We start from the raw sequence: 22543 nt of genomic DNA, 5'->3' as shown, positions 1-22543 counted from the left end.
CATCACTCAGGGACGTCGCTCTCGAGCCAATCAGGCGCCAACGCCACCTCGTGACCTTCTGGCACTCAGACGAGCGTTGTGGGGGTGGGGGAGAAGAGTTTCATTGCTCTGGCTGCCAAGTGGTTACTTGTACTCACCTGAACAGGGTGCACCTCTGGCAGGTGCACTCACCCACAGTTGCCCAGGAGGGTGTAGGAGTTTAGAAACAGTTACTTTTTGATTATTGTAGGAGTTTAGAAACAGTTATAGAAGGTAGAAAAAGCAAGGAAATAGCTAAAATGTTCTTTGTGTAAAATGGCGCATGAAAATGTAGACAAGATAACAGAGGAATTTAAGGAGATGTAGAAATATGCACGTAAACACAAAGGGCTTGTTTAATAGGGGGTGGGGAAAGGAGGTGTGAGTCCGGGATAGGAGAAAGTCGGAGTCAGTCAAGAGTCAGGCAAATAGGGAAAAGTGCCAAACCAATCTAAAAAGGATAAATGTAAGAAAAATGTAAGGGGAGGTGAATTGAAAAATGTATAAAAACAAAGAAGCTTCCCGCCCTCGGTGTACTTTCCCGAGGTAGGGGGAGAGTACTAACCTTGCAATGTTGTAAATGTAAATAAATGTTCTTTGTTCTCAACTTTTGTCTCGAGCATATTTTGTGAACGTGAAGGCACTTCTCACAACTTGGGAGCTCGTCCGGGATCACACTCCCTCCACTGACTGGTGCTTGTTTGAAGAGGGGTCGGTGCACCCCGGCTGATTTAGCCGGACTCCTGGTCATCGAGTGTCCGAGAAGAGACGTTGAGAACAAACAACGGGACAGCCGTACAAGTGACGTGCTGGGAAGGCTGGCCAGCCGGGTAAGACTTTATTTTTTCCATGGGTGGTGGAGGAAGTAGGAATAAAGGTCCGGGAATAGGACCGACTGACCGAATTCCCCCGGGAAGCCCATTGGGAAGGCAATTGATGAATTGGGATGCGGGGAAAACCCGCGGGAAAGACAAAAAGAAAATGATTCAATATTGTTGCCATGAATGGCCTAATAATCCAATTAAGGGGTCTTCAGTATTTTGGCCAAAATAAGGTTCGGATGAGGATTGGGTATGCCAGGCGTTGAATTCCTGGCTTTATGAGTATAGACCCGAGGACTCCGAAAGTAGAGATTATGCTGCCTGCTGGTTGTTTGTAGAATTTGAACAGATGGTGATGAATACAAGGGATCCAGCGAAATCTAAGGAACAGGAGCCATTGGCTCCTCTTCCTGAAAATTGGGACCCCTTGCAGGCATTACCTCCACCATATCCTGAGCCGGCTCCTCCCTTGCCCTCTCCTCCCCGCCCGCTTTATCCTCCCCTTCCTATGTCTGCCACTCCAACCCCTCCGAGACTCATCAATGAAAATGAATGAGAAAACACGATAAGGATTAGGTTACAAGCTAAGGGTTCTCCTCCGCCTCTTACCCCCCAGGTATATAACCCAGACTGTACGGGATTGTTGGAAGAGCAGTATGAAAAACTTCATGAAGAGAAGGCTGGGGAATTTGCTTTGGGTCCCAGACATCATAAGGAAGATCCAGTTCCATCAGGAGCCTGGGGACCGGACCCTTCTCAGGTGCAAATGTTTCCCCTTTGGGAAGTCCAGGGGGTGGAATAGGCTTTGTAAATGTCCCCTTGACTAGCACAGAAGTGAGAAATTTTAAATGGGAAATGAAGTCTTTAATTGAAGATGCTCAAGCCTGTACGGAGCAATTAGATCAGTTTCTGGGACCTAACATTTACACCTGGGATGAGTTAATGTCTATATTCAAAGCTTTATTTTCTTTAGATGAGAGAGGAATGATTCGACAAGCTGGAATTAGGGTGTGGGATCGGGAACACCAGGGAGGTCCAGGAGCAGTTGCTGGAGAGGACAAATTCCCTCTGGTCAATCCACACTGAGATAAGGGGACGGTAGATGGTCACACCCAGATGGAAGAATACAGGGTGAACCTGATAAAGGGAGTGAGGGAGTCAGTACCAAAAGGACAGAATTTTAAGAAAGCATTCGAGGTTTCCCAGGGCCCAGAGGAAACCCCCTCGGCCTTTTTGACTAGACTGCGGGCAGCAATAAAACAATATGGAGGATTGGATATAGAGTCACCAGTTGGGGAACAATTAATTTTGACAGGATTTGTTACAAACTCAGCCCCAGATATATGAAAGAAACTTCAAAAGACTGAAAATTGGCATGAACAGGGATTATCCCAGCTCCTACAAATAGCCCAAAGGGCATATGTCCAAAGGAGTGAGGATAAGCAGAAAGGAAAGGCGAAGATATTAATGCAGGCGGTAAAGGAAGTCATAAATGGACAGCAGGGAAGTCAAAGACGCTGGACTAACGGTCCGGGCGGATGGATGGGAATGAGAGAAAGAGAAGGGCCAGGATTTGAAGGATGGGACAAACCCCAGGGTCCACGACCACGAACTGGGGCTCCAAGAGGTGGTCCCAACAAAGGATGGCAGACAGGGCCCAAGATTTGTTTCTATGGTAAAAGAGAGGGACACTTCAAGAGGGAATGCCCCCAGAGGGCGAGGGACACACGATCCTATGTTTTGATGGAGGAGGAAGATTAGGGGAGTCAGGGTTCTCCCGTAAAGACTGCCTTGGGGCTGCACGGAGAACCATTGGTAAAGTTAAGCATAGGACCCCACGAAGAAGATATGATTTTTATGGTAGACTCGGGGGCTGCTCGTTCTAGTATTTTAACCAAACCCAAAGGAACAGTTTTTGACGGGAGGGTGGTTATTTCAGGGATCGGGGGATCTAACTTTGAGGTTCCTGAATTAAAGGGCCTTAGGATACAGATGGGGAAAAAGGTGATAAGGGGAGACATTCTACTCGTCCCTCTGGCGGGAGTTTGTCTATTGGGTCGAGATTTGCAGGATTCGTTAGGCATTGGGACTCGGCCCCAGGGGAAGGGGATCGGAGTCCAGTTCTGTACATTGACACAAGAAGATCACGAGTTGATTGACCCCAAAGTGTGGGCGAAGAAGGGAAATAGAGGGGGGTTGGATGTTCCCCCACTTCGGGTCACGTTCAAGGATCCCAATCAGACAGTTAGGCGTAAACAGTACCCGATTTCTATGGATGGAAGGAAGGGATTGCAACCCGTAATCGATCAACTACTACTGGATGGTTTGCTTGAACCCTGTATGTCCCCCTTTAACACCCCAATATTGTCAGTCTGAAAACCAGACGGTACTTATCGGCTGGTACAAGACCTATGAGAGTTAAACAAGGTAATTTTGGCCCGATACCCCGTTGTACCTAATCCATATACTATTATGGGAAAAATAGATTCAATTAGTAAATGGTTTAGTGTGATAGACCTTTTGGGCTTGCCCTCTGGATGAGGGCAGTAGGGACATGTTTGCCTTTGAATGGGAGAACCCATATACTGGACGAAAGAACCAGTATCGCTGGACAGTTCTTCCGCAAGGCTTCACAGAGTCCCCTAATCTGTTTGGCCAGGTATTAGAACAAGTGTTGGAAGAAGCTCCAAAAAGATTGGATTGTCAGCTTATACAATATGTGGATGACTTATTGATTATGGGGGAAGGACAAGAGTCTGTTAAACAATATACGGTGGATATGTTAAACTTTCTGGGAGAAAAGGGGTTGAGAGTAGCTGAGGTGAAATTGCAATTTGTACAGCCAGAGGTAAAATACCTGGGCCATCTAATTAGTCAGGGGTGTCGGCGAATAAGCCCGGAGAGAATACATGGCATTTTGCAGGTCCCACCTCCCAAGGATGCCCGAGAGCTCAGGAAGTTCCTTGGTCTGGTGGGATATTGCCAAATTTGGATAGAAAATTATTCTAGTTTGGTAAAATTTTTGTATGATAAGTTAGCTGGCCTAGATAATTCTCTTGTTGTCTGGACAGAGGAAGAAATGGAGGGATTTAAGAGGATAAAGAGTTGTCTCGCCAAGGCTCCAGTGTTGGCATTACCTGATTTGAATAAACCATTTGACTTATTTACTAATGCAAAGGTTGGGGCAGCTACGGGTGTATTGACCCAGGATGTTGTCACTCAATAAAAATAAACAAGAAATTCCACTGAGTCAATTCTTTTCATTTCCTTCTCCTTTCGTTAATTTAGGTAGTGAATGTCCCCGGTAGGTTTTCTCTATTGTGTTTCATGTATGGCTCCCATATTTGTTCAAATATTTCAATACATTACATTAGGGTTAGGGTTTCAATTCAATACAATATTATTTCTTAAACTATATGTTATTTTTTCTAATGGAATACATTTATTCATTTCTATATACCATTGTTGTATTTTCAAATTATCTTCCAATTTCCAGGTTGACATAATACATTTTTTTGCTACGGCTAGAGCTATCTTAACAAATCTTTTTTGTGCACCATCCAAATCAATTCCAAATTCTTTGTTTTTTATGTTACTTAGGAGGAAGATCTCTGTGTTTTTTGTTATATTGTTTTCTGTAATTTTACTTAATATCTGGTTTAGATCTTCCCAAAATTTTTCTACTTTCTCACATGTCCAGATTGCATGAATTGTTGTTCCCATTTCTTTTTTACAACGAAAACATCTGTCAGATACTGTTGGGTCCCATTTATTTAACTTTTGAGGTGTAATGTATAGCCTGTGTTTCCAGTTATATTGTATCATACATAACCTCGTATTTATTGTATTTCTCATCGTTCCAGAACATAACTTCTCCCATGTTTCCATTTTTATCTTTATATTTAAATCTTGTTCCCATTTTTGTTTAGTTTTACCATTTGTTTCCTCATTCTCCTTTTATTGCAGTTTAATATACATATTTGTTATAAATCTTTTGATTATCATTGTATCTGTAATCACATATTCAAAGTTACTTCCCTCTGGTAACCTCAGACTGCTTCTTAATTTGTCCTTCAAGTAGGATCTCAATTGGTAATATGCCAGCACCGTATCTTGAGTTATATTGTATTTATCTTTCATTTGTTGAAAGGATAATAATCTATTTCCTGAAAAACAATTTTCTATTCTTTTGATCCCTTTTTTCTCCCATTCTCTAAAGGAAAGGTTATCTATTGTAAAAGGGAGTAACTGATTTTGCGTCAATATTAGTTTTGGTAATTGGTAATTTGTTTTATTCCTTTCTACATGAATCTTCTTCCAAATATTGAGCAGATGATGTAATACTGGAGAACTCCTACGTTGTACCAATTTTTCATCCCATTTATATAATATGTGTTCAGGTATCTTTTCCCCTATTTTATCTCGTTCTAATCTAGTCCAATCTGGCTTTTCCCTTGTTTGGTAAAAATCTGATAGGTATCTTAATTGTGCGGCTCTATAATAATTTTTAAAGTTTGGCAGTTGTAAGCCTCCTTGTTTATACCATTCTGTTAATTTATCTAGTGCTATCCTCGGTTTCCCCCCCTTTCCATAAAAATTTCCTTATTATTTTCTTTAACTCCTTGAAGAATTTCTCCGTCAAATGTATTGGCAATGCCTGAAATAGTTATTGTATCCTAGGGAAAATGTTCATTTTAATACAGTTTATCCTTTCTATTAGTGTTAGTGGTAAGTCTTTACAATGCTCTAAGTCGTCCTGTAATTTTTTCATTAGTGGATAATAATTGAGTTTATATAAATGGCCAAGATTTTTATTTATTTGTATACCTAGGTATCTTATTGCTTGCATTTGCCATCTGAATGGTGATTCCTTCTTAAATTTTGAGAAATCCGCATTATTCATTGGCATTGCTTCACTTTTATTTACGTTAATCTTGTAACCCGACACTTCTCCATATTCCTTCAATTTCTTATATAATTCTTTTATTGATAGTTCTGGTTCTGATAGGTATACGATAACAACATCCGCAAATAAACTGATTTTATATTCCTTGTCTTTTATTTTTATCCCTTTTATATTATTTACTGTTCTTATCAATTCTGCTAGTGGTTCTATAGCTAATGCGAACAATAAGGGTAATAGTGGGCATCCCTGCCTTGTTGATCTGCTTAAGTTAAATTGGTCTGATATATATCCATTTATTGTCACTTTCGCCAATGGCCCCTTAAATAATGCTTTAATCCAATTAATATTCTTCTCTGGTAAACTGAATTTTTGCAATATTTTGAATCAATAATTCCATTCTACTCTGTCAAAGGCCTTCTCTGCGTCTAAAGCAACTGCTACTGTTGGCGGTTTATGCCCTTCTACTGCATGAATTAAGTTAATAAATTTACAAATATTGTCTATTGTGCGTCTTTTTTTAATAAATCCAGTTTGGTCTAGATTTACCATTTTAGGTACATACTCTGCTAATCTGTTTGCTAATAGTTTAGCTATTATCTTATAATCTGTGTTAAGTAATGATATTGGTCTATATGACGCTGGTGCGAGTGGATCTTTCCCTTGCTTTAGTATTACTGTAATTATTGCTGTTTTACATGAATCTGGTAAGCTTTGTGTTTTATCAATCTGGTTGATTACTTCCAGGGGGGGAGGAATTAATAAATCTTTAAATGTTTTATAGAATTCTATTGGGAATCCATCCTCTCCTGGTGTTTTATTATTTGGTAATTTTTTTTATTATCTCTTGTATTTCTACTATTTCAAATGGTTCTGTTAATTTATTTTGTTCCTCTATTTGTAATTTTGGTAGTTCAATTTTAGATAAAAATTCATCTATTTTACCTTCTTTCCCTTCGTTTTCAGTTTGGTATAATTGTTCATAGAATTCTCTAAAGTTTTCATTGATCTCCGTTGGATTATATGTGATTTGTTTGTCTTTTTTCCTTGATGCCAATACCATTTTCTTAGCTTGTTCTGTCTTAAGCTGCCATGCTAGAATTTTGTGCATTTTTTCCCCTAGTTCATAATATTTCTGTTTTGTCTTCATTATGTTCTTCTCCACCTTATATGTTTGTAGTGTTGTAAAATCCTGCCTTTTAAGTAGCATGGAGTTTAATCTCCATCTATACATTCTTGGAGGGATGTCCTCTAACTCTATTGTCAATATCAAGGGTGAATGGTCCGATAATATTCTAGCTTTATATTGTTTTTCTTACTCTATCTTGCATACGAGCTGATAACAGAAATAGGTCTATTCTTGAGTATGTTTTATGTCTACCCGAATAATATGAATATTCCTTTTCCTTTGAGTGTTGTTTCCTCCATATATCCAAAAGTTGCATTTCTTGCATCGATTTAATTATAAATTTGGTTACTTTTTTCTTTCTGTTAATTTTTTTCCCAGTTTTGTCCATATTTGAATCCAAATTCAGGTTGAAATCCCCTCCTATTAATATGTTCCCTTGCGTATCTGCTATCTTCAAAAAAATATCTTGCATAAACTTTTGATCTTCTTCGATAGGAGAATATACAGTAGATTCCAAAACTGAAATATATCTGACATTTTATCATTACATATCTCCCTGCTGGATCTATTATTTCCTCTTCTATTTTAATTGGCACATTTTTCCTAATTAATATAGCTACTCCTCTTGCTTTTGAATTATACAATGCTGCTGTTACATGTCCTACCCAATCTCTCTTTAATTTCTTGTGCTCCAATTCAGTTAAATGTGTTTCTTGCACAAATGCTATATCAATTTTTTCTTTTTTCAGTAAATTTAGCAGTTTCTTCCTTTTGATTTGGTTATGTATTCCGTTAATATTTAAAGTCATATAGTTCAGCGTAGCCATTTCATACTTTGTTTATCTTCCCTTTCCGTTTCTCCATCATCACCTTTCCTTTTTTTTTAAAATTTTTTATTTTTCACACCATAAATCACGTTAGCCATGATATACACTTTTTCTTTTTCACACATATACAGTGACTTTTTCTCCCCCCCCTCCCTCCTCCCAAGCCACCCCCCCACCCCCCCTCTCATCCATCACCTTTCCTTCTTATCCATTTCCGCTTTCTTGTTTTGAACACTTTATAAGACAACATTTCTAGAACATTAAACATTTTCCTTATTCTCCCATTTAAAACTTATTTAACCCCATTCTCCCCTCCCCCTCCTGAGTTGCCCTTTATCCCTTGTCGGGCAACCACATCTCCCCTCTCCATTTGGATTTGCGAATTCACTCGCAAACGTCAACTGATTTTGCAGTGACCGTAACTCCTCCCCACCCAGCCCCCCCGTAAAAGATTTCAATTTTCATATGTAACAAAGGTCACTCTTTTAATTCCCTCTATTCCCTTTCCCTCCCTTGTTAATTCTTATCTATACTCTATATATTTTCCTCTAAATACGGATACATTCATGTATACACATACATACATACACATCTATATATATATATACACACACACACATATACCCATATACACACATACATATAGTTCGTGGTCATTTTTACTCTCATTACATGTCTTCATCTCTCTGCTTGTTTTGTAGTTGTTCTGCAAATTTTCGTGCTTCCTCTGGATCCGAGAATAGTCTGTTTTGTTGCCCTGGAATAACTATTTTAAGTACCGCTGGGTACTTTAACGTAAATTTATATCCTTTTTTCCATAAGATCGTTTTTGCTGCATTGAACTCCTTCCTCTTCTTCAGGAGTTCAAAACTTATGTCTGGATAGAAAAAAAAAATTTTGACCTTTGCATTCCAGTGGCTTTTTGTCTTCTCTTATTTTCTTCATTGCTTTCTCCAATATATGTTCTCTTGTTGTATATCTTAAGAATTTTACTAAAATGGATCTTGGTTTTTGCTGCAGTTGTGGTTTCCGGGCTAATGTTCTATGTGCCCTCTCTATTTCCATTTCTCCAATCTTTTATAAATTCTCTCATATTCTTGCCTTCTTCATCTTCCTTAAGGCCCACTATCTTTATATTATTTCTTGTATTATAGTTTTCCGTTATATCTATCTTCTGAGCTAACAGCTCATGTGCCTCTTTAACTTTTTTATTAGATTCTTCTAATTTCTCTTTTAAGTCCTCTACTTCCATTTCTACAATTATTTCTCATTCTTCCATATTTTCCACTCTTTTTCCTATCTCTGACATGACCATTTTTATTTTATTCATTTTTTCTTCTGCATTCTTAATTCTTCTTTTTATCTCATTAAATTCTTGTAATTGCCATTCTTTCACTGATTCCATATATTCTTTAAAAAAAGATATTTCCATTGTCTTGCCTTTCTCTTCTTCTTCCATTTCTTTCTGTTCTTCTTCTTCTCCTCTGGGTTGACCATCTGTTGTTTCCTTGTTTTCTTTTTACCCTCTTCTTTCTTGTTGTTATTTTCCATGTTCTGCACCTGCTGCTGTGTTGCAGGTGTCTCTCTCAGCTGTGGAGATCAACTCCGCAGCTGCTCCCCCCTCCCGTCAGTTCCTTGCGCATGCGCGGTTGCGCACTTTTACTCGGCTCTGTGAGCCATTTTTGTAGTCCCGAGCCCGGGACTTCCACTGACCTGAGGGAGCAGGCTTCTCTCTCCGCGGCGGGCCTCCTCGGACAGGTAAGGCCTTCACCTTTTTCTTCCGACGTTCTTTCTTCTTCTCTTCTTCCCGTTGTTTTCGACTTTTCTCTCTTCGCTGCCATTTTCTTCTCACCTTTATTTTTACTTTGTTTTAAATTTTAATCTTGTACCTTTGTGTTTTGTGCTTTTTTTTAAACTTTTCGGGAGAGGGCTGGAATTCCCTGACCGGCCACTACTCCATCACGTGACTCCTCCGGTTTCAGAACTTCAAAATGGGCCAATGACAATTTTTCTCAAGCAAATTGTTTCACTAATAATCGTGTCTTCAGCATTAATTCTCAACCTTCCCTTCCCACTCACATACCTCCTTAAACAATACCTTACTAATCACAGTGCACTTATGGCATAGGAAACTGCTCCATTTGTGGCCTTCTCTACATTGGAGAGACTGCGCAGACTCGGAGATCGCTTTGCTGAGCACATTCGCTCTGTCTGTGACAGTGACAGGGAACATTTGACTATGTATTGTACTCCCAAAGGCATTTGATAACTGCCTCATAAGCTTTGCAGTTTCCCCAGTCTGGAACAGGAACTGCTCTGCCCATGACTGCAAAAAAAACTGCAGACGTGAAAGTAGATCAGTTTGTCTCAGAAACCAACCTCCCCTCCATTGAAGATCATTGTCCAATGGTAAAGATGCCTTCCTGCAACTATTGAGGGCCTTGGTGACACTCTACCTGGAGTATTATGTGCAATTTTATCAAATTACATTAAAAAATATAGAGTAGGTGCACCAAATTACCTTCTTTACTCCAGGCAAAAATTGAAGTGTATCTCGTATATTATATTTTTTTCCATTATTATACGACCATAAAAATAACCTTGATATGTTTGTCATGGGCAATGTATCCAACACAGTCTAAGAAGTTTGCACGTTCTCCCTGTGCCTGCATGGGTTTCCTTCAAGTGCTCTGGTTTTCAAAATCAGGTGTCCAGTAAGTGCCAAGAACAATGCTCCTCAAGGGAAGAGCATGGAGAGCAACTCAAACAGCAAGAGTGCACAATAATTACCGTACATATTCGTGTAAAGGTCAAATTTTCCAGACTATTTTTTAAATGTTAAATTTATGGGATCGACTATTACATGGATACTACTTTAGAAGGCCTGAAATTCACACCAGAATGCAAAATATCATCTCAGTAGCAGGTCCAAATGATCTCTAAACAAAGGACAGAACACAATGAAATTAAGTCTGCCCATCAAACCACGCATCCAACCTCAGGGGAGGTCAGGACTGCATAAGTATCTGCGTCATTGGAGAAATTGGTAGATCCGATCGTCATGAGGCCATGGTCGATGTGAGAGTTCACGGTTGAAGTGTCGGGAAACCTGATGGGTGGGCAAGAGTCCATGGTCGAGGTGGCGGGAGGTCCAACAGGTGGTCAGCTTGAGCAGAGGTGAGAGTTCACAGTCAAGGCATCGGGAGCTCGAATGGGCGGACGGCCAGGGCTGAGGTGAGAGTCCGCGGTCAAGGCATCGGTAGCTCCAATGGGCAGGCGGCTTGGGCAAAGGCAAAGGTTTGTGACCATGGCAACGGGTACTCTGATGGGCGGGCAGCTAGTGCCAAGGTGAGACTATTGTCGACTTTTACACAGATGCATGAAAAATGCCAGATTTTTTGGCCAAAAATAGGTGTTGAACTTCTAGGTAAAATCAACTTTTTACACAAGTACATAAAATTAATGGTCTAATTCAGCCTCCCCCTCAGGCATGGTTGCCAACTCTTCAGAGGACCTTTGCACTGTGTTGAAGTGGCAGTGAGTGAAGGTGACTGATGACAATAAATCAGTCGACAACCTTCCCGTTTTATGTCCTAACCCTGAAAATCATTTCTGAGCACTGGAAGGTAAAATGATAAAAATGACTAAAATTAATTTATTTTCATTCCAGATTACAGTCAATATTGAAAAGCATAGAAATTCTTAAATTGTGTTTTCTTCACATAATGTTATGAATTTTGGGAAAACCAGGCAAATGAAAAGATTCAAATCATCCAAAACTGGCAAGATATAGAAGAGGACCCTTCCCCCCCTCCCTTTTTTTCACCGGGCTGGATCTCAGAAGTCTCCTTTCACTAGATGAAGCGACCCTCCAGTTCTCTGGGCCCATCTTCCACGAGACGGAGATGTTAGTCAGCAACTCACTGAACTGAATTGGCAAATGAGCCTTATCCCTGCACCGGAATGGGCACCACGATGATGAGAAAACAATTGACTACAAGCAGCAAGGAGGATAGGTCGGAGTTGGGGGTGGTGGGTCACAGTCCAGTCATGTAGCTATGAACAAACTGATGGCATTAAATACAGTAAACAGTAAAACCCCTGATATCTGGAATTCAAACAACTGACAAAAATTTTTTTAAAAATTAAATAAATAAGAATATTAGGTAAAAAAATCGTATGTGTAAAATTGTGAAATTGAATGTCCTTTGAAGTAACACATAAACCTTTGGTGAAAATGGGAGCAAATATTAAGCGAACAAAGTCCCTTGGTCGTGCTTTGGTCATGGCAGCTGTTTGAGTAACATGGCGTCGCCCAGGATGAAGAGCTGGTTGATGCCGCTCACCGTTGGGGTGATTCTCTTAAAGTGTCTCCTTATCCCTGTTTAGTAAGAGTCGCCCTGGACAGAGGCTTTATCAGTAAACTTATTAAGGGGAGGGGGGGGTTAATTATCTATAATGTTGTTTGTTTGTTTTTCAGGTATCTCCGTGGAGGGGGAGGAACCTGCAGATGCAGTGACGGTTAAATGTTTTCAAAGAATGTGACTGAAAATAAAGTAAAATGCTTTAAGGTTTATATAGTCACGGAAATGAAGTTTGTTCAGTGTAAGTACAATATGGTATTTTTGTCTTTTAAACTGTTTATTCTTAATGCAGGTGTATTAGTTAGGCATTGTAAGAAAATATACTTATTCGGCATTTACCAATCCCTATAGGTGCCAGATACCAGAGGCTTTACTGTAACTTTTAAACAAGTTTTAAATAAAATATTTTCTGACTGGACTCTGAAATTTAAGCATCTTATTTGCAGTCCTGGGGGAAATTGGAAATGAACCCCAATTCTGAAACCATCTGCCGAACTTGGTGTATAATAACCAAGTGCCTTCACTTGTGTTTGTTCAAGGGGAAAGCAGTGAACACCGACTCACAGACGAGTGACTCACACACCAGGACAGTTCGGGCCGCAGAGAAACCAGCGCACTCTGCTGCCTGTCAACCACCCCCATGATCCTTCCTGGTTAGCATCTGCTTGCAGATTGCAGTTAATGGGTGGGGGTAGACTGACATTGGTAGCATTTGAGGCGTTCCAGGGTGCACTGATTAGGGGCAGTCTACCTCACTGGTACGAGTACAGCATTTTAAACTTTTTTTTAAACAGCATTGGTGAAGCGTGCCGGCACGCTGCCTGGGGTGGGGGTGGAAAACACGCGAGGTTCCCCTCAGACCAAGAACTCAGTGTAGGAAGTCAGGTTTCGGTGTTGACAACTCTGTGACTGTTGAAGGCCAAGTACTATGAAATCTGGATGGCAGATGGAGAGGGGAATGGGGAGTTGAACATAATATCAAGGTGGATGAACTGAAATTTCCCAACAATTCCTCAGAAACAAAACGCTATCCAATTCCAGTGGTGCCGATATACGACCAGTTATCATCTCAATTGTTCAGTTTAATCCTGCACGTTGTTTTTGTTGCGCTCAAAGTGAATATTCCCCCATTCGCATCTCAATTGTTCCACCGCAGATGGGTATTCAATCCAATCTGACCTCGCCAGATCTGTTTTTTTCCTCTGCTGCTCTGTTGTAGCGGGTAATCAGCTCTGGGGCACACTGCCTGACTGTTCCCCCAGACAGAATCCACCTGCCACCGAGACGTGGGCTGACAACTCCTCCAGGATAGCTCCTTCCATTCATCAGTATAGCCAGAATACCCACCGCTCTGTCCATGGTGAACCACTGGCTGATAAAGTGCACCATTCCTAAACCACTGTCCCCTGGAGAGGTGCATAGGCGAGAAGGAATCAGCATACTGTCCAGCTGGACAGGCAGGGCGACTGAAGTTACGGCAGTCACTTCTTCCACGATACTTCCGTTGATTTGTGCTGCAAGGGAAGAGCCAGCAAATTATTTACAACTGAAGACTTGCACACAAGATCCATAGAGTTGGGGCTGATGTATTAGCACAGAGGGAGAATTGGTTAACCAATAGAAAGCAGATAGTTGGGTCACCGGGATGTTTCTCTAGTTAGCAATCGGTGGTAAGCAGGGAGCTGCAGGGGTCAGAGCTGGGCCCGCAACTGTTCACAATCTAAATTAACGATCTGGAAAAGGGAACAGAGTGCAGGGAATCCAGGTTTGCTGATGACACTAAATAGAGTGAAAAAGCAAATTTTGCAGAGTGTACAGAGATATAGAGAGATTAAGTGAGTGGGCAAGGGTCTTGCAGATGGAGGACCATATTGGTAAATGTGAGGTGATCCACTTTGAGAGATATAGAGAGATTAAGTGAGTGGGGAAGGGTCTGGCAGATGGAGGACCATGTTGGTAAATGTGAGGTGATCCACTTTGAGAGATATAGAGAGATTAAGTGAGTGGGGAAGGGTCTGGCAGATGGAGGACCATGTTGGTAAATGTGAGGTGATCCACGTTGGAAGAAAACATGGAAGATCAGATTATTATTTAAATGGCAAGCGATTGCAGCATGCTACCGTGCAGAAGGACCTGAGAGAGCTTGTGCATGAATCGCAAAAGGCTGGTTTGCAGGAGTAGCAGGTTATCAAGACAGCAAATAGAATGTTGGCCTTCATTGCTAGATGGATTGAATTTAGGATCAGGGAAGGTATGCTGCATCATAGGCAACATCTGGAGAACCGCATGCAGTTCTGGTCTTCTTACTGGAGGAAGGCTTTGGAGATGGTGCCGAGGATGTTCACCAGGTTGATTTCAGAGAGGAAGGGGTTAGTCTATGGGAAGAGACTGAGTTGTCAGAGACTGTACTTGCTTGAATTTAGAAGAATGAGAGGGGATCTTATAGAAACATATAAAATTATGAAAGATAAGGCAAAGCTAGGCAAGTTGTTCCCACTGGTGGGGGAGACCAGAACTAGGAGACATAGGCTCAAGATTCAGGGGAGTAGATTTAGGATGGCGATGAGGAGGAACGGCTTTTCCCAGAGGGTGGTGAATCTGTGGAATTTGCTTCCCATTGAAGTACTGAAGGCGACCGCAGTAAATATATTTGAGACAAGATTAGATAGATTTTTAAAAAGTAGGGGAATTAAGGGATATGGGGAAAAGGCAAGTAGGTGGAGATGAGCCGTGATCTCATTGAATGGCAGAGCAGGCGCGACGGGCCGGATGGCCGACCACTGCTCCAATTGTTAGTGAAATATTTTGCTTGAGAAAAATTGTTATTGACCCATTTCCTTTGGAGTTCTGAAACTGTGCACATAACGAGTCAATTAGGTACGATTAAAACCGTGGTTTCAAACATTTTCTTTCCACCCACATAAGCAATCCCTTACTAATCACAGAGCACCTATGGTTTAGGGAATACTTAAAGTGGTATATGAGTGGAAAGAAAAAAAGATTGGAAACCCTGCATTAGCTGCACAGATGAAGCAGGGTTGCATATGTTAAGTGGCGCCTGCTGGACACGTCACTACTCACCTATCTCGCGGTGTGAACATAGGCTGCTGTCTGAAATGTCCCTCTTGCTTTGTGACTAACCAGGGAACCAGTACATCAAGTCCTTTATTGCTGTAGAATAGAAAAATCAGACATGAAACTGTAGGCAGAACAGTCAGTTCTACAGCACAAAGAGAGGACTTTTGTCCCCATCTTCTGCATGCCAACTAAGATGGTATAATTTGCCTGTTTTTGGGCAATATCCCCTCTAAACTCTTCTTACCCACTAAATGTCTTTAGAATGCTGAATTTATTCCCTACCACCTCCTCTGGCAGCTCATTCCATATACCCATTGGCCTCTGTGTGAAGGGGCCCCTCAGGGGCTTTTTAAATTTTCCCTTCACCGTATATCTATATACCCTCTAGTTTTAAATTCACCTATTCTGGGAAAAAGCTATCACTATTTACTTTATCTAAGGCCCTCAAGATTTTATATAAGGTGCCCTGCCCTCCCCCTTCCTAGCCTCCTAGGCTCAAAGGAAAGAAATCCCAGCCTATCTACATCAACATTTTAAAAAATCTTTTCTACACCCTTTCCAGCTTCATCACATACCCCCTGTTCCTGTACGGAGTGAGAGGGTGGCAGTGGAGGGTTGATTGTCAGATCGGAGGCCTATGACCTGTGGTGCGAGCAAGGATCGGTGCAGGATCCACTAATGTTTGTCAGAGTCTTCCAGCATAGAAAGAGGCCCTTCAGCCCAACAGGTCCATGCTGACCAAGTCTACCCAAGTTAGTCCCATTTGCCTTTTTTCTCCCATAAGAGGATGTAAGAAGGCAAAGAGCAATGGGCAGTGAAGATGGTTGCCCAAGGTTACAACATAATCTAGATAAATTGGGAAACTGGGCAAAGAAATGACTGATGGAATCCAACTCTGACAAATGTATTTTGGGAAGTAAATCAATGACAGGTCCCCATGGAGTTTTGTCGATAGAGAGAGATAAAGGGATGCAAGTATATCGTTCCCTCAAAGAGGCAACATAATCATACCACGGACCTCCACCACCTAAAATGACAGAAGGAGAAGACGAAATGAACTGACCCAGTGTGTAAAAGTAGATGACACAATTTTCTTGTTTATTTTCATTGTGTGATGACATTGTTTAATGGGTTTAATGTATCGTATATGTTGAACGTTTAGTGGGTGGGGAGGGGGGGTGGGAAGGAGGGAGGGAAGGGAGGGGGGAAAAAGGGGAGAAAATTACACTGTATATTCAAGAGGAAAATGTTTGTGTGTATTTTGGTCAATATGGTTCATAGTGTGAAAAATAAAAATTTTTTTTTTGAAAAGAGGCAACATATGCAGGTGAAAAAGGCGCTTGACACACTTGCCTTCATCTGACAAGGCACTGAGTACAATAGGCTGCAGCAAGGTTACAGGATGTTGGTGAGACCACACGGACTATTGGATGCAGTTCGGGTTGCACTATTATCAGAAGGATGCGATTAAGCACGCGAGGATGCATTGAAGATGCACAGGAGAACATGAGTTACTGAGGTTGGACAGGATGAGAAGGGGTCACCTTACTTGTTTAGGAGGGTCATAGATGGATGGCTACAGGCATTTTCCCACAGGGTTGGGGAGTCTAAATCTCGAGGAGGGAGGGCAGTGACCGCGAGGTGCGTTTTCCAAACACGAGGCGGTGGGACTATGGAAGGCACTGCCAGAGGAAACAGTGGAGGGTATAATTACAATTAAAAGATGGATACATAGACAGGAAAGGATGCGTGCTAAATGGGTGAACATCATGGATTAGATGGACCGAAGGACCCTTTTCTTCGCTGTAGAAAAATGACAGTGCAGTGTGGTGGGCCAGGACTCGCCAGACATCTCAGCCCCCCTGCTAGTGAGTTACTCAGGTCACTCTTCAATATCCTTACCTTCGATGAGGCCCTTGCAACAAATCCTGAATGTAATTTTGCCTTTCAATGGAATAGCCACGGGATCTGTTGAACACTTGACAGAAAGAACAAAGGATTAAAAACTTTCAGATTTTAAGAGACAGTGGAAACACTCAAGGTCCATCTGGTGAAATCCAAAAGCTTACAGTCAATTGCTTCTCGAGGGTCCATCCCATCCACGTCGATCAGATACCTTAAAGGAACCAGAGACGCTAATCAAGAGAGGAGACAAGCAACAGGAACACCGTCAGCCGTGGCTCAATGGGCCACACAAGCTGGTTTCGGCAAGTCCTGACTTCAACCCTACTCCAGAGAATGCTCCCCTTCCTGTTTCACAAGCATCAGACTCCCCAACCTGCCCCAGTGCTGGCAAAGACCAGACCGTAAACTCTACCAAATGATATTTGGCCTGGAACCCAACCTGTTCTTAAACAAAATTAAATGAGGAACCAACTAATGAGAGATTCAGTGCTTGACCGTGCAACAATTGACTCAATTATTCAGGCCACTCATGTGCCCCTCATAGGTCTGTAATTTACCAATTGGATTCGTCCTTGGATCAAGATGACATCACAGCCAGAACAAAGGAATTCCATATGCCTAGTCACAGAGGATAAAATCCTGATCAGTGTTGGTAAAACCTGGCCAGGAGTACGAGTAACACACGCATCAATCTCTAAATTCCCCATCCCATTCCTTTGCTCACATGTCTGTCCATAGTATCATGCACTGCCAGACTGAGACCATCTGCGGAGTGGAGAAATAACATCTCAATTTGGGCACCCTCCAACCAGAGGACATTACATCAACTTCTCCAGTTTCTGTTAAAAGATTAACCCCCCCCACAACATCTTCGTCCTCCGACTCCTTTCTGCTGGCTCTCTCTCTTTGCTTTTTACTGTCTCCTTTCACTGAGTCAAATTCAATTCTCACCACTTATCATATCCAATTGTTGGACTGGATTCCTCGCCCTCCCATTCTTCCCCTTTTCTCTCCCCAGTCTTTATTGGGCTGCCTGCTTGCTTTTTGTTTGTATCTTGAAGTGTTACAGGGAAAGTATGTGATAAAAGGAAGTCTGCAGACACTGTGATACATCAGTAACATATGGATGCTGCGACACTGGCTGAGTTCCTCCAGCATTATTTAATCTCTCTAAACTTAGACATTTAAGTCGTTATGATAAACCATTAGATATATGACACCCAAGAGGCAATTCAGCTCAACAACTTCACTGTTAGCTCAACTCATGCCACCTTTCATCTCTCCCCCCACCCCCCCCCCCCCCCACCACCAAGTATTCCCTTCTCCATCTACTAGTACAGTCTTCCCTTAAAATAATTTGCTTTTTTTAAAATTCACTCCCTGCTGTCATCGTACATCTTCACCTTTCAGGCAGTTACTTTCTTCTGGATTCCCAATCAGATTCCCGAGGGAATATTAGAAATGATGGTCTTACCCAAAAGTAGAAACTTTCTCCCTGAATCCACTATGCAAAAACTATTCAGCCTTTTCTAGTCTGTTCAACCTTTGCTAATATTTACTCCCCAGCTTTTTCATCTCATCCATTCAATCTTTCCCGTTCCCTCTGGGGCACTTCTACATGTGAGTGGAATGATATCAAACCAAAGTTCAATGCAGGTTTAGTGTGCTGTCTACACACCTCAACCCATGTAGTAGAGGCATTTGTGATAACTTATCGAAATTCTCTGGACAATCCCGGTGGAGTGAAAGACAGCAAATGTCACACCACTGTACAAGTATGGATGCAGGCAATAGGGATGGTTGGCGTAGCAGTTAGCGCAACGCCTTTACAGTGCCAGCGATCGGGATCGGACCGGGGTTCGAATCCCACGCTGTCTGTAAGGAATTTCTACAATCTCCCCATGTCTCCAAGGACTCTAGTTTCCTCCCATCATTCAAAAAAAAATCATACTGGGGATGTAGGTTAATTGGGCGGCACAGACTCGTGGGCTTAAACGGCCTGTTACCATGCTGCATGTCTAAATAAATATAGGCCACTTAGCTTAATATCTGTACTCAGGAAGATGCTTGAAGCTAGCATTAAGAAGTAGAGATCTGGGTAGAAATTGTTCCATCAGGCACCATGGATTCAGGGTAGGCAAATAGTGTTTTCTTGTTCGTTGAAGATATAATGATGGATAGTGAGGAAAAGGTAGATGTTGTATACATGGATTTTCTGAGGGTGCATTAAATAGGTAGCACATGCATAAGACAACGATGGTTGGGGTTAAAGTATAAGCAAGGAAGGAGGATTGGTTAACTGACAGAAGGCAGAGTTGGGATGCCTGGTGTTTCTCTGGTTGGCAATCAATGGTGATTGGGGTGCTGCAGGAGGTCAGGGCTGGGTCCCCAACTGTTTAAGATCTGCGTGAGTGCAGCTTATTCACTGAGGACACTAAGCTGAGGCCTGGCAGATGGAGTACAAACATTGGTAAATGTGAGGCCATCCACTTTGGAAGGGAAAATAAAAGATTAGATTATTATTTAAATGGTGAAAGATATCAGAATACTATCGTGCAGAGAGAAGTGCAAACGGTTGGTTTGCAGGGGCAACAGGTAATCAAGAAGGCAAATGGAATCCTGGCCTTCATTGCCAGAGGGATTGAATTTAAGAACAGAGCGCTTCTACTGCAACTGTAGAGGGTACTGGTGAGATAGGTCTTGGAACCCCTACTTATGATGGGGTTCGGTTCCGCGATTCACATCGTAATGTGAAATTATTAAGTTGGGGTCTACCTGCACAGGTTGTTTTCTGCGCCGCTCCTGACAGGAGGCCCACGTCCCAGCTCCTGCCGGGAGCCTTCTGGCGGCAGCATTAGCCTCCAAGCTGGGATCCCAAGATAGCGTCTGGTAACTAGGTGCAGCAACCTACGCTGTGATTTGGCACGCAGGCGCAGATTGCCGTTGATCTCTCTTTCTCTCTCCCTCCCTCCCTCCCCAGCAACAGCGATCTGCGCCTGCGTTCCAAATCACCTTTTGTTTTAAAAAACGGTGCTGAGTCTGACAAATCAATTCTCCTTGGCATCACTATGAGAGAAGTCCCGAAATGATCGTGTTTAGGGGGGTGGTGGAAACGGTGGGAAGCGATCTGCGTGAGCTGATCGAACGTAAGCATTTCATTCAGAGAAGAAAAAGCAACCACGTTGATACAGGTCGACCCGACTTACCTTTATTCAAAACAGATCACCATAACTTCGAAATATCACAAGTTGGAACCTCGTAAGTCAGGGTCTACCTGTATTGTGTGCAGTTCTAGTCTCCTTACACGAAAATACTATGCCAACTGTGTTGAGGATGAGCAGATCCTTTTTTAAATTAAATTATTTTTTAAAAATTAGATATATAGCACAGCAACAGGCCAATTCAGCCCTATGAGTCTGTACCGTCCATTTTATACCCAATTCACCTACACCCCGGTTTGTTTTTGAAGGGTGGGAGAAAACTGGAGCCCCCGGAGAAGACCCATGCAGACATGGGGAGAACGTACAAACTCCATACAGAGTGCAGGATTCGAAGCCAGGTCCAGTCCCAATCACTGGTGCTATAATGGTGTCGCGCTAACCACTACGCAACCATGCTGCTCCTTCCTCAGACGTTCCATTCAAATGTGTTTACAGTCACTGAATACCCAACCAACCTCTTCAATGACTTACCTGCAAATGAGATAGCCAGTTCTGTTAACGCCGTGGGTGCAATGAACTCCAATCAGTTTATCTAAAAGGAGACAAAGTGGAGAAATGTCAACAAGCCCATTTTAGACCTCACTGTGCTTCTGCCTGCACCTAACAATAAGCAAAATCTTGGCTCAATTTGGACTTGTATGGAAGGGGGCCCACTGGATGTTGCCCAAGAGGCCAATGATCACAGAGAAACAAAGGCTGCAGATGCTGCAATCCTCAGCCAACAACGAGAAACTCGAGGAACTCAGCGGTTCAGGGAGAATTCATGGCTAAAAATGGTCAATGTTTCTGTCAGAACCCTTTAACAGGACTTGGAAAGGAGGACATCAAGTATATGAAGGGTGGGGGGGGGGGAAAGGGTGGAGGGGTCAAAGGGTGATAGATGGAGAGATCGATATAGAATACAGGGAGGGATGGGGAGAGAAAGATTGGACAGCAGAGGAACAGGCCCTCAAGGCCACATGTCTGTGCCAATTATATCAATTACTGCTTGTAAGTGACATCCATGTTTTTCTTTAACCATACAGCACTGCCACATGAAACCTGTACCACCCAATTAACTGACCAACCTCGTACATTTTGGAGGGAGAGGAGAAAATGGAAGGGCGGCACGGTTGGGGTAGCGGTTAGCGTAACAACTTTACAATGCCAATGATCGGGACCAGACCGGCCGGTGTTCGAATCCTGCGCAGTCTCTAATGAGTTTGTACGTTCTCCCCAGGTCTTCGTGGGTTTTCCCCGGGGGTTCCAGTTTGCTCCCACCATTCAAATACCAGGGAGGGTAGGTTAGAGGGGTGTAATTAGGGCAGCACAGGCTCGTGGGCCAGAATGGCCTGTTACCGGGCTGAAGGTCTAAATTTAAATTATATAAAAAGAACCCCACGCAAGTCAAGGGGGAAACGCAAACTCTTTACACACAGTTCCAGATCCCAGCTTGGGTCGCTGATGCCGCGATCTTCTTTGGCTTGGCTTCGTGGACGAAGATTTATGGAGGGGTAATGTCCACGTCAGCTGCAGGCTCGTTTGTGGCTGACAAGTCCGATGCGGGACAGGCAGACACGGTTGCAGCGGTTGCATGGGAAAATTGGTTGGTTGGGGCTGGGTGTTGGATTTTTCCTCCTTTGTCTTTTGTCAGTGAGGTGGGCTCTGAGGTCTTCTTCAAAGGAGGTTGCTGCCCGCCGAACTGTGAGGCGCCAAGATGCACGGTTTGAGGCGTTATCAGCCCACTGGCGGTGGTCAATGGGGCAGGCACCAAGAGATTTCTTTAGGCAGTCCTTGTACCTCTTCTTCGGTGCACCTCTGTCTCGGTGGCCAGTGGAGAGCTCGCCATATAACACGATCTTGGGAAGGCGATGATCCTGCATTCTGGAGACGTAACCTACCCAGTGCAGTTTGGATCTTCAGCAGCGTGGATTCGATGCTGTCGGCCTCTGCCATCTCGAGTACTTCGATGTTGGAGATGAAGTCGCTCCAATGAATGTTGAGGATGGAGCGTAGACAATGCTGGTGGAAGCGTTCTAGGAGCCGTAGGTGATGCCGGTAGAGGACCCATGATTCGAAGCCGAACAGGAGTGTGGGTATGACAACGGCTTTGTATACGCTTAGGTTTTTCAGTTGGTTGTTTTTCCAGACTCTTTTGTGTAGTCTTCCAAAGGCGCTATTTGCCTTGGCGAGTCTGTTGTCTATCTCATTGTTGATCCTTGCATCCGATGAAATGGTGCAGCCGAGATAGGTAAACTGGTTGACCGTTTTGAGTTTTCTGTGCCCGATGGAGATGTG

General features: G+C 42.7%; 1 protein-coding gene and 1 long non-coding RNA gene across 2 annotated transcripts in view; one reads left to right on the top strand and one right to left on the bottom strand.

Moving 5' to 3' along the window:
- The first annotated feature begins 88 nt into the window (after positions 1 to 88).
- On the top strand, positions 89 to 12480 carry LOC138754054 (uncharacterized). The gene is made up of 3 exons (XR_011351551.1): positions 89 to 848; positions 1456 to 1599; positions 12179 to 12480. It is a non-coding gene; the product is annotated as an uncharacterized lncRNA (long non-coding RNA).
- LOC138754053 (RNA/RNP complex-1-interacting phosphatase-like) overlaps positions 11336 to 22543 on the bottom strand; it is a 17557-nt gene continuing 6349 nt past the window's right edge. The window contains exons 5-9 of the mRNA XM_069917800.1: positions 20738 to 20798; positions 17210 to 17256; positions 17043 to 17118; positions 15144 to 15233; positions 11336 to 13576 (exon numbers count right to left, since the gene is read on the bottom strand). Of these exons, the coding sequence (XP_069773901.1) occupies positions 13201 to 13576; positions 15144 to 15233; positions 17043 to 17118; positions 17210 to 17256; positions 20738 to 20798 (650 nt within the window). The 3' untranslated portion in view covers positions 11336 to 13200. The remainder of the gene's footprint in view (positions 13577 to 15143; positions 15234 to 17042; positions 17119 to 17209; positions 17257 to 20737; positions 20799 to 22543) is intronic.

Source organism: Narcine bancroftii, chromosome 2 (genome assembly GCF_036971445.1).
Source record: "Narcine bancroftii isolate sNarBan1 chromosome 2, sNarBan1.hap1, whole genome shotgun sequence".
NCBI classification, from domain to species: Eukaryota; Metazoa; Chordata; class Chondrichthyes; order Torpediniformes; family Narcinidae; genus Narcine; species Narcine bancroftii.
The sequence above is the reverse complement of the archived record's forward strand: the minus strand, read 5'-3'. Positions and strand labels throughout refer to the sequence as shown.